The sequence below is a fragment of the Ammospiza caudacuta genome, chromosome 5 (genome assembly GCF_027887145.1).
Source record: "Ammospiza caudacuta isolate bAmmCau1 chromosome 5, bAmmCau1.pri, whole genome shotgun sequence".
Taxonomy (NCBI): Eukaryota; Metazoa; Chordata; class Aves; order Passeriformes; family Passerellidae; genus Ammospiza; species Ammospiza caudacuta.
The window spans coordinates 38,064,058-38,078,350 of record NC_080597.1 but is presented as its reverse complement, the minus strand read 5'-3'; the positions used below and the strand labels follow the sequence as shown (position 1 = coordinate 38,078,350).

General features: G+C 36.3%; 1 protein-coding gene across 1 annotated transcript in view; it reads left to right on the top strand.

Moving 5' to 3' along the window:
• TMTC2 (transmembrane O-mannosyltransferase targeting cadherins 2) overlaps window positions 1–5,783 on the top strand; it is a 235,249-nt gene extending 229,466 nt beyond the window's left edge. Inside the window, exon 12 of the mRNA XM_058805380.1 lies at window positions 4,846–5,783. Coding sequence (XP_058661363.1) covers window positions 4,846–5,025 — 180 coding nt within the window. The 3' untranslated portion in view covers window positions 5,026–5,783. The remainder of the gene's footprint in view (window positions 1–4,845) is intronic.
• Window positions 5,784–14,293: the final 8,510 nt, after the last annotated feature.

Below are 14,293 nucleotides of genomic sequence, written 5' to 3'. Positions count from 1 at the left end.
CAGCTTATGGGAGATCAGCGTCTTAGTTGTGGTTCATGTACTGTTTGTGACAAAATTCCAGACACAGCACATGCAAAATGCTGTTCTTTAGAGGCCTTGTAGTGTAGAGAACCAGGTAGAAACATGAGTCTCTCTCCATAACTGCTGCTTGGTTTATCTGAGAACACCAGATCATTCTGATAAAAATGTCTGTTTCCATGAGCCACTGAAGATTTTGTGTGTTGTCAACGGATAATAAGATGCAGTTGGCAGCAGTTGTCTCTCAGCATGTTCCTCCCCTGCTTTTTCCTTCCACCAGTAGTAAAAGTTCAAGAGAAAATTCTTGCTATCACTGCAGAAGGATAAAAAAGGGCATGACAGCAGATTACTTAGTGGCCACTGATCAGATGCAGCAGTCCAGCATGATTTTCTCTCATGCCTAGTGAGCCATTCTAGACCTAATCTGCTGTTTGACTACTCAGTCATTGTACCACCTATGTGTCTTCAGTTATCAAAGAGAAATATCTGAATTTTTCACCTCTTTTAAACTCAAAGTGCTGGCACAAAATATTCATTTGTGATTGATGTTTTGTGTCCTTCTTTAACTCAAAAGAAATTCTTAAAAGTGTCCTTGATTGCAATTTTTAAAAACAATACACAGCCTCTGTGTTTCTGGTAGGTTGGCCACATTTATTACAGTATTTATTCAACAGTCCTGGGGTTGTTTTGGAGCATCTACAGTATCAGACACAGCAGTAATTCCTTAAGAGCAAGATGGACTTTGGCAACATCTTTTCAGTGACTCTTTAAAGTGGGTATTTGAGAAGTATCTTGCACTTATGATTCTACTGGGGTAAAAATTGCCATAATTTCCTTAGAAGTACCCCAGCATCAACAAAATGCTCTTTCATCTCAGAATCTACTGCCCTGATTTCTGTAGTGTTGAGCAGAGAAGGTCATCTGTAAGCAGAGCTTTGAGGAAAACAATTTCTGATTTCCCTGCTTTTGTTTGGCCTGTTCTTTTTTCATACTCCTCTGCCATGCAAAACATACATTTGTGCTAGAGTAAGTGTTTGTGTATTAGTTTCTCTCTCTGTAACTTGATCATGTAGGAGTAAAATTGTCTTTTTGTGTTTGGGACTGTACTGCTATGGCATTTGCTGTATGTGTAGCCAAGATGATGAACAAGAAGGCAGTTCATCTTCTACGTCATTAAGATTTATTCTGTTTGGGGGTCCAGTACTGTTTGGTTACAGTAGTGTAATCCTGAAATACTACTCCAAATTATTTTGAGTCATTTGAAGATTCTATAGTTCTCTAATTTTAGAGAGGACTTTTTGATAAGTCCTTTTTGATAAGTCCCAGTGCTCTCCTTTAATTTTGGTACCTAAGGGAAAATCTGAAAAAATTGTCATCAGTGTAAACCAAAACCACCTCAGGCAACTAAATGCTTGCCTTGTGTTATTTCATTATTCATTAACTAATCTGTTATTCCTTTTCCCTCCTCCCCATGAGCACCTTCCCCCACCGCCCTCAAAACCCACTAAGGAAACAAGCACACCACGGTAAAATGCTAATAATGGGAATAATTCCAAATTGACCATAAAAGGCAGCATTTATAACCTCAATAGAAATGCCAGTCAGCTATTTTTGATGTAAAGCATCTGTCTCCAGAAGGAAATGAAGGCAGGCCTGTTTCTCCTTTCAAGTCTCTGAAGTAGTAGGTGGTGTCATTTGTTATACAGTGCTACAAGTCCCGTGTTATTGCAGTGGTAGCTGCTGCCTTTGTTAACGTACTGAAAAGTTTTATCAGCTGTCTTTAATAAAAGACAATCTATGTGAAGCAAAACTACAGCAAATGTCTCTTGCTCTCTTATCCTCTGACCATCCTTTTTAAATGCCAGAGAGAATGCCACTGATGAACAATCTTGCAAATGTGCAAAATTCTTGTGACTGTTAGAATAAACCATAAATGTTGGGGCAGCTGTTATCCTAGAAAGTTAGGGAGCAGTCTTTCCAAAATCCTGTGAACTTCCTTATTTGAAATGTAAAGAAGTTAGAATGTTTCAGTTCATACCTGAAATGATTTATCAGTTCACATTTTCCGTGGATACCTTTGTGTAGAACATTAATGGCCTAGAATCCTAGAATTTGTTTGGCCTGCAGGAAATCAAAAATGATGTGTAGAAGTAGGAAAATTTCAATTAAAAGGTATGCAGTTTGTTCATTTTATTTGGTTTTGTTGCTTGCTCTTGTGAAATTATGTATCAAATTAAAGACATGATGGTAGGAGAATTTCTTAGCTAGGCATATGGTCTTACATATATGATGTTCTTGATTAGTCCCATACACACACCATATTTTCAGGAGGGTATAGAGGAAATGGGGAGGAATTCTGGAAGCCATATGAGTTATTTCCTGCACAGTAAGTTTTGTGAATGCTGTAGAATTAGCCCTGAGCACATTTAAACATGTGTCTCATTTCTATGAGTTTTTCTAGGTTTAAGATATTTTTAGTCCTTATCCGTTGTAAGCTTTGTCTCAGTGCAAACACGCACATAGTTATAATTCAAGTGAGATGACAGCTCTGTGTCAATAACTTCAGGAAAGATTTTTCATTCATGAACTATCATTAAAGAAAGAAATAGGATGACTAGAGGGAATGGACATTCCTACTCATGATTTGAGAAAATTCTCTCAAACAAGCTGAAGTCTAATAATGAATTAGATGTGGGGGGTATTTAGACAGTCATCAATGTACATGGGAGTTGATTTCCAAGCATTCTTCACTTTAATAACATCAGTTAGCACCCTGAACATCTGCAATTAAGGAGTATATTATTTAATAACAAAACAGTCTGCAAGACTGGCATTTCAAAGATGGTGCTATGAAAATATGGCTGCCAATATGAGTTACTTGTAGCATAGATTACGTTTCAGGGGCCTACTTTCCCTTCTTTTGAAGAGTATTGAACTGATAAAACTATATAAAACCCAGCTGGGATTTTTGTTTGTTTGATTCACAGTAGAATGACTTACAGAAGGTGGAAAAAATCTGTCAGGGTAAGGCAAGAAAAAGTAAATCTAAAAATTACATTTTCAGATTCCGCTTCATTAGCATTGTGATGTTTACAATAAGGAGAGCTGAACTAATTTTGTTTTGCTTAATTTTGAAACTCTGTAAGCCATTTGTTCTGAAAATTTGATGCATCACAGTTCTTTATGAGACTTTGTGATGTGTGTATTACTATGTTAAAAGAAGCAAGAAGAAAGCTGAGAAAATATTAATATATAGTATGAGAATATACAGCATTGGAATTATCTGAACAACATTTCCACCACAAAATATAGGTTTTGGACATAAGAATTATAGGGATTTTGTTGGAGCTTGCTTAAAAAGGATAAGAGTAATGAGTTTTACTTTGTAGTGGAGAGCCTTGGAACAAAGGTAAGTCTTCCTCGTCGTAATGATTTCCTATTGCCACATCAGTCTGGGAGACCAACTGTAGTACATATTTTATTGACCTTCTACCTAATGTATTTTCATACAATCATCAAATGGTTTGGGTTGGAAGGGACCTTGAAAATCATCAATTCCAACCTTCCTGCCATGAGCAGGGACATCTAGACCAGGCTGCTCAGAACCCCATCAAACCTGGCCTTGAACACTTCCACAGCTTCTCTGGGCAACCTGTTCCAGTGTCTAACCACTTTCCTGAAGTTATTGTCACTGGAGAGCTCCTAAAGCACACCAACACACCCTCACAGTCATCTGAAATTGATATGCCATTCACATTTTGAATATTATTTTGAGCAGAACGCTGATGAGTGTTGGCTTGAAACACTTATCCTCTGATGCAAAACTATGTGACTGTGAATGTGAGTTTTCCTAAAGCTCATTGAAACTTAGGCTGACCTGAGAGTGAGAACCATAGTGAACTTTGTGTGGTATTTTTTTTCCCATTTTTCTTTAAAATGCAAAGCACTGGTTTGACAAATGCCTTTACTGTGCTCTCACTAGGATGTGAATACCTTGGTGCTTGCTAAAATATAGGTTAGACTCTTCAGCTTCATAAATCTGCTTTTCTGCCCTTGTAATATTTGTTAATTCCAGTGACTGGCATGCTTTTACCATGAAGAACCTGTTATTTCATAATGGAATAACCTTGAGATGAAAAAAATAAAAACAAGCTAAGCATTTTGTCTTAGCTAAACATGAAAAAAATTCTAGTAACATAAGATTTTAAATTGATTTGTTACAAAATTTTAACATTTTTGTTATTAAAATAGCATTTTTCCACTGCTGTTAATTTTATTCAATCATTCCTTAAGAAATAATTGCCACAACCTGAATCTAAATGGATATCTTAGAACCCCCGGACATCCTTAGAATCTGAGAGCAGGCTGTATTTCTTACCAGTTACAATTAAGACAAAGAGAAGAAAGGGATAAGTTCCAATTATTATTGTGTTAATTATTCCCAATGATTATAAACTCTTTATTGGCAAGGGGTTTGATTAAAATTAAATTCTTGTTGCTAATTCACTCTTGGATTACTTTAATTTTCTCTTGGAATCTGTGTTATGCCAACATTACCACATTTAAAGCTTTTTGAGTTCTGTGTTTTCTCATTAAAGAGAGAAGGCTTATGTCTGTAGGCACTAGAGCTTGACCTGTTTAAAGCACAAACTACACAGCAGCTGTTCAGAAACTTTTTCTTGTTATCTGTATTTGCTTAAATTACTAAATTGCTTCCATGAAAAATCAGCAAACATAAGGGAGTAATTTAAGTGGAAGAAGATTGTCTAAAAAGAAAAATTGAAAATATTTGTAATATTCCTCCTTCTTTTTTTTTATCGGTACCAGTATCCAGCTGCCCTAATGAATCTTGGAGCCATTCTCCATCTGAATGGCAAACTGAAAGAGGCTGAAGAAAACTACCTCCTTGCTCTTCAACTTAAACCTGATGATGTCATCACCCAGTCCAATCTTCGCAAATTGTGGAATATCATGGAGAAACAAGGTTTGAAAACATCCAAAACATGATGATGAAAACTCTGAACTTCTTTACCTTAGAGTGATTAAACCCAAGAACTTGAACTTCCACAGAGTTGTCAGGTCAGAGAACTTGCTGGACTTGACTGCAAGGATCTGAGGTCCTAATTGCTGCTAGGAGAGGCTATTCTGATAGAGAAATAGAAAAAGGCAAACTTTGAGGGATTCATGAAGAACTTGTTACGCAGCAAATGTATTTGGAACAATGGCACGTGAGAGAAGTTGTTTCAGTATATTTGATAAATAATTGCAAATCCCATATTGCTTACTTTTGGGTGGGTACTTGAAATGTATGCTGTCCTAGAAATATGAAGGGAAAATCACACAGTATACACTAAACCATATGGGAGTTAAAGTGGTAATAGTAGGTCAAAGTATTTTGCTGGTACTGTAACTCATTAAAATGTGTACTAAATCCAGTGTGTTTGCAGTTTGTCTTAATGCTGCTGTATCTCACTTTTGAACCACTTGCTAGCCAATTTCACAGCTTACATGGCCCCTTTTTTTCAAACCTGTCACATGATTAGATGACAGCATTGCAAGTTGTTTACTGAGAGTATGCCTGTTACTTCAGCTTGTTAGCTACTAGTGCATTTTTCTTGAGATACACAGTCAAATTTCTGTGAGGTAGACAGAATGACCAAGAAGCTGTCTGCATTCTACATCTGATGTAGTATGCAGGCTAGTAAAAAAAGGACCAGAGGTGTGATTTAGTAATACAAGCAAGAGGGATGTTGGCCCTGATACCAAATCAGTGTGGTCAGACTGTCATCTTAGAAAAAAATAATTGGTATTATAGAATAATGTGTTTGACTCTCTTTACTTTGCTATGAGATAAATCCAACTTTAAATTGGACTGTGCATATTATGTTTTTGCAATTACTACTTAAAATGGGATTTGAAAATATTAGTGGGTAAGTAAAATGAGACTTCATGAGCACCTCAGAGAAAAAGGAATGTTATGCATTGATGAGGATAGCAAATAACTGAAGGGAGTTGATTCGATCATGCTTCAAATAGTGTAGATTGAGAGGAATCAGTAATGGTGATTGCCAGTTACTTTTCGTATTTGTTAGTGTTTTAAACAAACCCATTCAGATTCTAACCGAATATTAGCATTCTGTTTGTATTCTGACACATGCTAGCAGCAGAGCTGTCAAATATCTAAATATGCTTTTGGTGAGGTTCAATTTATTTCTGTTTCAGAATGATTTAGCCTCATTACTGTTTTAGTCTTCAATCTTAAATGTCAAAATAATTTATTTTAAATCGAAGTATTTGAAGCTTTAGTAATTCTTTTTTCCAGGCCATTTGTTAACTGTTTTCTTTCTTTGGAATAAGTATTATTGTTTGTAAGAAAATTTACTATTTCATTTAATGGCCCTTTGGTATCTGCTTCAGTATTCCTTTCATAAAGATAGATAAAATGTTAAAGTGGTAGAGCACCTTGAACTGAAGCTTCTTCAGGATCTTCTGCTAAAAACTCTTTATTACTGAAAAGGGGTTTGGGGTTTTTAGTTTATGTATTCCTTTTTACCTGTTGAGCACCGTTCCAACAAAAATGTAGAGAAGAACACCTTGCTGTATTTATTTATTTATTACTTGACTGCAGCAATGTTACCTGTCATTAACATAACAGTCTCTAATGTTGCTATTTCCTTTATTTGGTTTTACTTGCATTTGTTTTGTGATTATTGTATGTACCGAATGGGAAAGGGAACACTTCAGTTATACTCTACCTTCTTGGTCATTCTAGCCTTACACTTGGATTTTAAATCTGTATTGAAATAGATTGGGGAATAGCTGTTTCAAAGACAGTATAGTAGAAAAACTATAGTTATGTGTATTTCCTTTTCTTTGCTCTTGCTCACTAAAATACCATAAGTTGCTAAGTTTACAACTGGCCCACCAGAAAGGCCAGAGGGGCAAGATTGTTTGGTGTTGTGGAGTGTGTCAAGTTTTTCTCAAATAATGTTCTTGCTGGAAAAGCGAAACTGAAAGATCAAAAGTTGAATTTCTACTTGATCGTTGAAACCAGTGTTAGAATACAATGGTAGCTTGAACTTATTCTCCTGCTTTACTGACTTTCTGGGAAAAGGTATAGAAATAGATAGTAACTGTAACTGAGCTTGGTATAGAACTGTGGTATCCTGCAGCTTTATTTGCTCAACAGCCATCAAACTTTGATGGCTTCTTGGTCTTAATCATTCACCAGGTTATTTATCTCCTTTAACTTGTACTTTTTCTTGTTCGTTAATTTTTATTCATTGCACAAAAAGGGGGAAGAGGGGAGCACTCCTGTGATATGCTGTCATGCTTGCATTGATAACTGGTTTTGATTGTTTCTTTAAAAAAAAAAAAAAAAACAACAAAAGAAAAGAAAAAGAAAAAAGGACTACCATAAATTTACCAAGAATGTCCCTGAATACATTTTTTTAATATAGGTCTGGGCTTGATAACTTTCTTCTTTTGGGATAAATTTAAAACATGTTTAAAATATGTCTCTCTGCTCAGGGATTTGTGGTGGATTATTGCAGACAGTGCTAAAAAAAGAAAAAGAGAAAAAAGAGCACAAGACAAGTTTACTAAATTAAAATTTTATTTTTTGAAAAACTGTTATTTGTATAAATTATCAGATTTGTAGGCTTTCCTTTTTGTAGAAATAATTGTTTATGTGCCAGATAAAAGAATTTCAATTTTGTTTTCAATAATAAAGCATTGATAACTAATATCCTGTGTATTCCTTTGTGTTACTATAACAGCACTCTGAGTTTTTAAATTGTTCTAATTTAGTTAGTAATCTATTATTTTGTGTGTGGGAGAACTGGATAGTGTAAAATACAACATGTCACATTTGGCTTTCTTCTAAACTCTATTGGAATTAGACTTCAGAGATATTTTCAAAAAGGTTCCCTGAAAGCATTTTTTAATATTTATACTCACTAAATCTGGCCAAATGGATATGATAACTATCATATTTGATTATTGTGTCTAAACTCTGTAGGAATAAAAGCTGATTAATATATTTACAAAATACTTTTATACTACCATCCAAACATGATGTCAGTAAAAATGGTGTTAAAATGTAATTGGTTACAAAAGCTGAAGAAAAGATTCTGCCTACATGCAAGATCTTTTGCTTGTATGAGGTCACCTTTTCCTCATGCTGCGAAGTCATATGGTGAGTTCAAATCTTCTGCCCTCCTGTGCAGAGCTGGTATGAATTGACATGGTTCTTTTGCCTTTTGGCTGTCTTTTAATCTTCTATGGACAGAGCCTTCTTAGCTCAGTGCAGCACTAATATTCTTATATCTGCCTAGTTCTGTTGCATTCGGCTCCTGAGCATTGATAGACTTGCTCTATGATTGAAAACCATGCGTGGGCATAAACAGAGCAGTCTTTTGGTCACTGAGTTGCAAATCCACCTGTCATGACATATTTTTATTGAAGGTCACACCTCACCTTCAGACATTCCTTGCCTGAGGAGATGTTTATAAGCAGCAGGTGATGAAGGCAGAGTGTGCAAAGAATCATCTGAACTGTGTCACTTGTTTCTTGTGGAAGCAGAGTCTAAGCATGGGCTTGAGCTCCTGCTCTGGCCCCTTAGCCATGAACCCTTTTGCATGAGACCCTGTTCTGTCTGCCTCGTGCTCTGCTTCCAATGTTTCTGTTCTTCCAAGAATCACACTTTCAGGCAACAGATACTTGCTATGTCTCCATTTCTGTTGAAGGCACATGACAGCTGTCTGGTGATTTTTTTAGTCCTGCTTTCACAGACTCATCTGAATTTGCACTCGGTAGCTGGTACGGATGGCTGTATCAGTTCTGGGATTTCAGCTAGGATGAAGGTAAGGCACTGAATTATTCTGTGTAAGCATACCAGCTCATTTGGGTCTGGCTTGGCACTCTGTTGTAGGCATTCCCATAGCAGTTCTGCCTGACAGAGGTGAATGCTGGTAGCATGGGAGAGACACTCCTTCAGTTCACATCTGATAATAGGCACCAGCAGCTGAATTACGATCAGATAGGCTCCCTTAGGTAGGCTGATCCTGCAATTTGAAAAGTCCCTGCCTTGTTTCACACAGATACTGAACATTTAACCTCCCTGAGATTCAGCAGTGTGACATTGAAAGAATGTGCTTAGAGGAATAGAATACATCTGATGTTGTGAGGGGATATTATGAGGGAGGCTGGGAGCAGAGCCTCCCAGCATTTTGGGGGAAATTAGTAAACCTTTAGAGGGACGAGCAAAGAATGAACCCTGAGATCAAATTATTCTAGGATAAACTATGGAAAAGTGTATGCATCAGTAATTTTTTTTTTAAATGCCACAAAACAAAGCCCTAAAGCTATATAGATGTGTAAAAAGTTGTAAGTTCTTCTGCTAAAATAATGAATTCAAACCAAACATTGCCAACAGGAAAGGCTGGCATTGGAACATAGTATTATAAAGTTCAGGACATAAAAATATATTCCCCATTGTGCAGGTTTTGGCTGAGATAGAGTTAATTCTCTTCACAGTAGCTAGAATAGTGCTGTGTTTCTGATTTGAGCTATAAAATGTCACAGAGATGTCACAGGGATGTTTTAGCTATTGCTGAGCAGTGCTCACACAGCATCAAGGCCTTTTGTGCCCCTCACACTGCCCCACCAGCCAGGGGGCTGGGGATGCACAAGGAGCTGGGAGGGGACACAGCCAGGACAGCTGACCATGGGGATATTCCAGACCCTATGGTTTCCTGCTCAGCAGTGAAACTGGGGTGGAGTTTGGCAGGGGGCAGCTGTTGCTTGGGAACCGTCTGGGTATCAGTTGTCTGGTGGTGAGCAATTGTTTTTCACTTGTATCGCATGTGTTTCTTGGGCTTTATTTTCCTCATGTTTTTGTAATATTCCGTTGATGTTGTTATTATTATTATTATTATTATTATTATTATTATTATTATTATTATTATTATTATTACTACTACTACTACTGCTACTACTACTACTACTGTTCATTTTCTTCCAGGTATTACATTTATTTAAATTTTGATTATTAAATCTTTCCTAAATCAGTATATGCTCTTTCTTACATTTATTGTTCCAATTCTCTCCTCCATCCCACCAGGAAAGAGTGAATGAGCTCTGAGGTGCTTAATTTCCAGCAGCGGTTAAACCATGACACCTAAGAACAGCTGAATGTGTGACTCGAGTTATGCCCCTTTATTGGAAGTCATTTGAAGTTGTACTTTTATTCACATTTCAAGTCAATGTTTCTCCCTTCTCTTAAAGAAATTCTTTATCTTATTTACCCCATTGTTGTGGACTCTCTTTAGTTGTACCACAGTTCTAGAGCTGGACAGCTTTGAAGGTTATGTATGAGGAAGCATTTCAGAACGGCATAAACACCACAGTGCACCTTCTAGAAAGGTTTAAGATGAAATAGATTAAATCATTCACTCTTGCTGTACACTCAAATTAATTTTTTATATAATTTCAGTGACAAAGCCTAGCTTTACTTACTAAAGTTATTGCGCTTAAAAGTGTTTATGTGTAAGGCTGGAGATTAAATTGTTTGTACATACAAATCTCTATCTGTTTATGTGCATTTAACCACAGATCTATGTTTTAAAAACATCTGAGATTTCCTTTTGAAGAAACAAGTGCAGAAGCCATGTTGTGAGAAGATATGGGGTTTTCTTCATTTGATAGAGCTGTGTGTGAGCCTGTCTTTTCTTGCATCACTGGTCCTGTAGCTGATGACATTCTATTTCTATATGAATATTTTTGGGTTTTTTCTCTTGCAGAGTTTCAATAGTTTAAGTTACAGATTCTGTTTAGAGCTAGGTAGAAATGGAGCTTTGATGGCTAAACTTGAGGTCAGTTTTGATTTCAGTAATTATTTAACTGAGGTGAACAGATTTTTCAACCCAGTAATACAGTGGTTTACAGCAACAGGCAATCCTGGAAAACGGTTGTATGAGAGTCTTTGTTGATTCTTCTCTAGGTTTTTTTCCTCCTGTCAGCAAAACATTTTTTATCCTCTTCTGGGAAATATTTTATTTTGTCCTTTAATTTTCTTGAAAACAGATGTTCCTGCATGCCCAGTATTTTTCTTTATTACAATGAGAAATTAGCTTTTCATGGAATGGATTTCTTTATTATTTGGTCATGTTTGTTGCAACCACAACCATAAGTTTCTCTCCAGTACATGAGTGTATAATTCAGTGTATTGTTCGTTATATTAAATCAATTCCCTCTTCTGGTTTATACTGATATGCAAAGCAAATCATTGCCAAAGTGACTCATTTCTGCACACCCACAGTTTCTGGAATACAGCATTGCTTTTCGTATTGTGATAGAGAACATTTTGATATGACAACATGAAGATGTAAGATGGTAGAGTAGGACTCTTCTTTTTTTCAGTCACCATTATCTCATAGTTTTTAGTCCTTTTCCTTAATGAAATAATTTAACAATGATTTTTTAAAAAAATTAAACATACTATTAATAGCAATAGAGCTCAATGAATGGCACTTAGGCCTTCAAATTCGTGGATAGAGTGTAGTAGCTCTGTCATTAAAATCTATTGTTTTAATTACTATTCTTCCCTCCAAAATGCCATTTCTCTATGAAGTTTTAGTGGCAATTATCTTTTAGCTATATAACTGGAAATTTCTGTTTCTTGATTTTTTAAAAAATGGAATATGTCTCCTGATAGTTCTCATTAATTGAAAGAGTCTTTAGATATTCCTGCATAGAAAATTTTCCCCCTTCTCCTCTGTTAGTTTTATGAATTATTTAGAGACCAGAAAAGGAGCAACTTTCCCTGAAGCAAAAGACAGAGAAGACCTTTGCTTGAGCTTCTACACCAGTTTTATGCCTTTTAGCCAAAGCCCAAAAGAAATAAAATTTGTTTTGATTCGGTTTGGTTTGGTTACTTACAATTGGCTCCAGCATTCTAAGAATATTTTGATATCCAGTTGATGGGTTTGCACTTCATTGTGCTAAAGACACTCTTTGCATTCATGTGAACAAGTGTGTGTCCCACTGGCACCATCATAGCCTGATATTTTTCTGTCAGGTCTGCAGACATTTACCCAATTCATTCTGAATCAGTTATTTACTCTAATGTTTATTCTGATTGATATGAAACCTTCCTCTCTGACATAGGAAGAAAAAAAAAGCCATGTGAAATGAGATGGGTACTGTTTAGGATTTTTGTGAACTCTCAATAGTGATACATAAATGTAAATTAGAGGGGACCATTAAAAAAGTAGATTTTTGTTTAACTCAATGAAGACCATGATTTTGAAAAGATAAGGAATCCCCTGCAAATAGGATTACTAAGACTTGTGAACAGATTTGTTACTCAAATACATTTATACTGATCAGTGTAATAATATTTACTGGAGTGCTGTTGTGCTTTGCTGTTTGCTTGATTTTTTCATCATAATTTAAAACTTACAATTTGTAACTTAAGGTATAAGATTTTCAAAGTTATTGAAAAATTACTTATTAAGGTGTCATCAAATCAATATTTCTCATCTTCTGAGGGAAGCTTCGGAATAAGAATAAGGAAGGGGAAATCTTGTGGTTGTATTTAGTTACTTTTTTTAGCTTTGTTCCCATATAAATAAATAATTAGTTCTACAAAACCCTCAGAGTTCCACAGAAAACTGATGCACGCACCTGGGCCCAGGTAACCCCAAATGAAGATAAAGAAACATATCTCACTTCTCCCTGGAAGAGGCACAAAATTATGAAGCAGGATCTTCACTCTCCAATCTTCACTCTCCAATCATGCCAGCTACAGCTTGTAGCTGTGCATGACATTACATGTACCATAATTTTGCTAATCCTGCCATCAGGTGAGCCCATCTGAGTCTCAAGATCAAGTCTGTTTCTGAAAGAAATGCATGAACTAAATGGTGGTCATCCCTGGAACACCTAGAATATAATACACTAAGTCTTAAAAATGGCTACTGGCAAGAGTTACATCAGAAATTTTTCTTTTGCACTGTTGCAGCCTTCTGGCCCACAAAGCAGTGAGATGTGATGCATGTGGGTGTTCTTGGGTTCCCAGATTGCCTTAGCAATCGTTTGTTGCATATTTGTGAAGAGTTGCTCTCTAAGCAAGGTATGCTTAGGAAGATTACACAGGGACTGCAAATGACGTACATAATTTCTACTGTAAATAACCTCTAGAAGTCAGCAAGTGTCCACTGACCATAGGGAGAGGCTGGGCTGGGAGAAACAGGCTGGACCTTTCTAGGTCCCCAAAGAATGGCCAGGGAGTGAGACAGGAGAGAGAAGCTGGCAATCATGCATGACTTCACCCATCTTATTAAAAAGTATAATATGAAAAGGACTACCTCTACAGATTATATGATTTTTTTTCTTTTTAGAGGTGGAATTCCAGCAACCTCATTAGACCTGTGGTATACAAAATACAGAACTGTAGCAAAACTGGACCAAAGCTTCCTGAAAGCATTTATAATCAAAGTGTACAAATGCAAAAGGATTTTTTTTAAAAAAATCAAGTATTATTACCTTACAAAGCTATGCAGTAGCTCAGACACCATGGTAAGCTTACTGTTCTCATTTGCTAGAGGGTTCAAAAACATGTCTGTTGGTTTGGCTTTTTTTCTACCTTCAAAATTGTAAAGTAGCCGTAACAACTCACTAACATCTAAAGAAAAAGCACGGAAGAAATCCCCATTTTAGTCCTTATTATAGAAATGCCAATTGATATTTGGGCTCCTAGAAATTTGGGTTGAAAGGGACTACATGCCTACATTTTTGGACAAATCCCAAACTGACATACTCATCTTGACCGTTCCCTGGTTAGAATCTCAGGAAGTGGCAAGATGAAGAGATTATCTCTGAAACTTCCTTAATCTTAGTCATCCCATAACCCCACTCCTACCATTGGCTCCTGTCCCTACCTGCCCTGCCATATTCATTGCAGACAGTTCTGTCCTGAGAGCAGTGATTTGTTCCTTCCAGCTGGCTGGAAAGTGTTATAGTGGGATTGTATAAATAAAAGTAATTAGTTTTTCTGCTTCATTCAAGGGACTATAAGGAAGAATAACAGGGTACACAAATCTAACTTTTATATAAATTACTTCATTACAGGGTTAATAGTTTTTTAATACGCACCTCTGGTTTTACCTCTTAAATGACAAGAAAAGACAGTAATACCTAAAACATAACATTACCTCAAACATTTCAGATCAGAAAGACTGAGAAAGTTGTAGAAATGATAGATTAACTTATT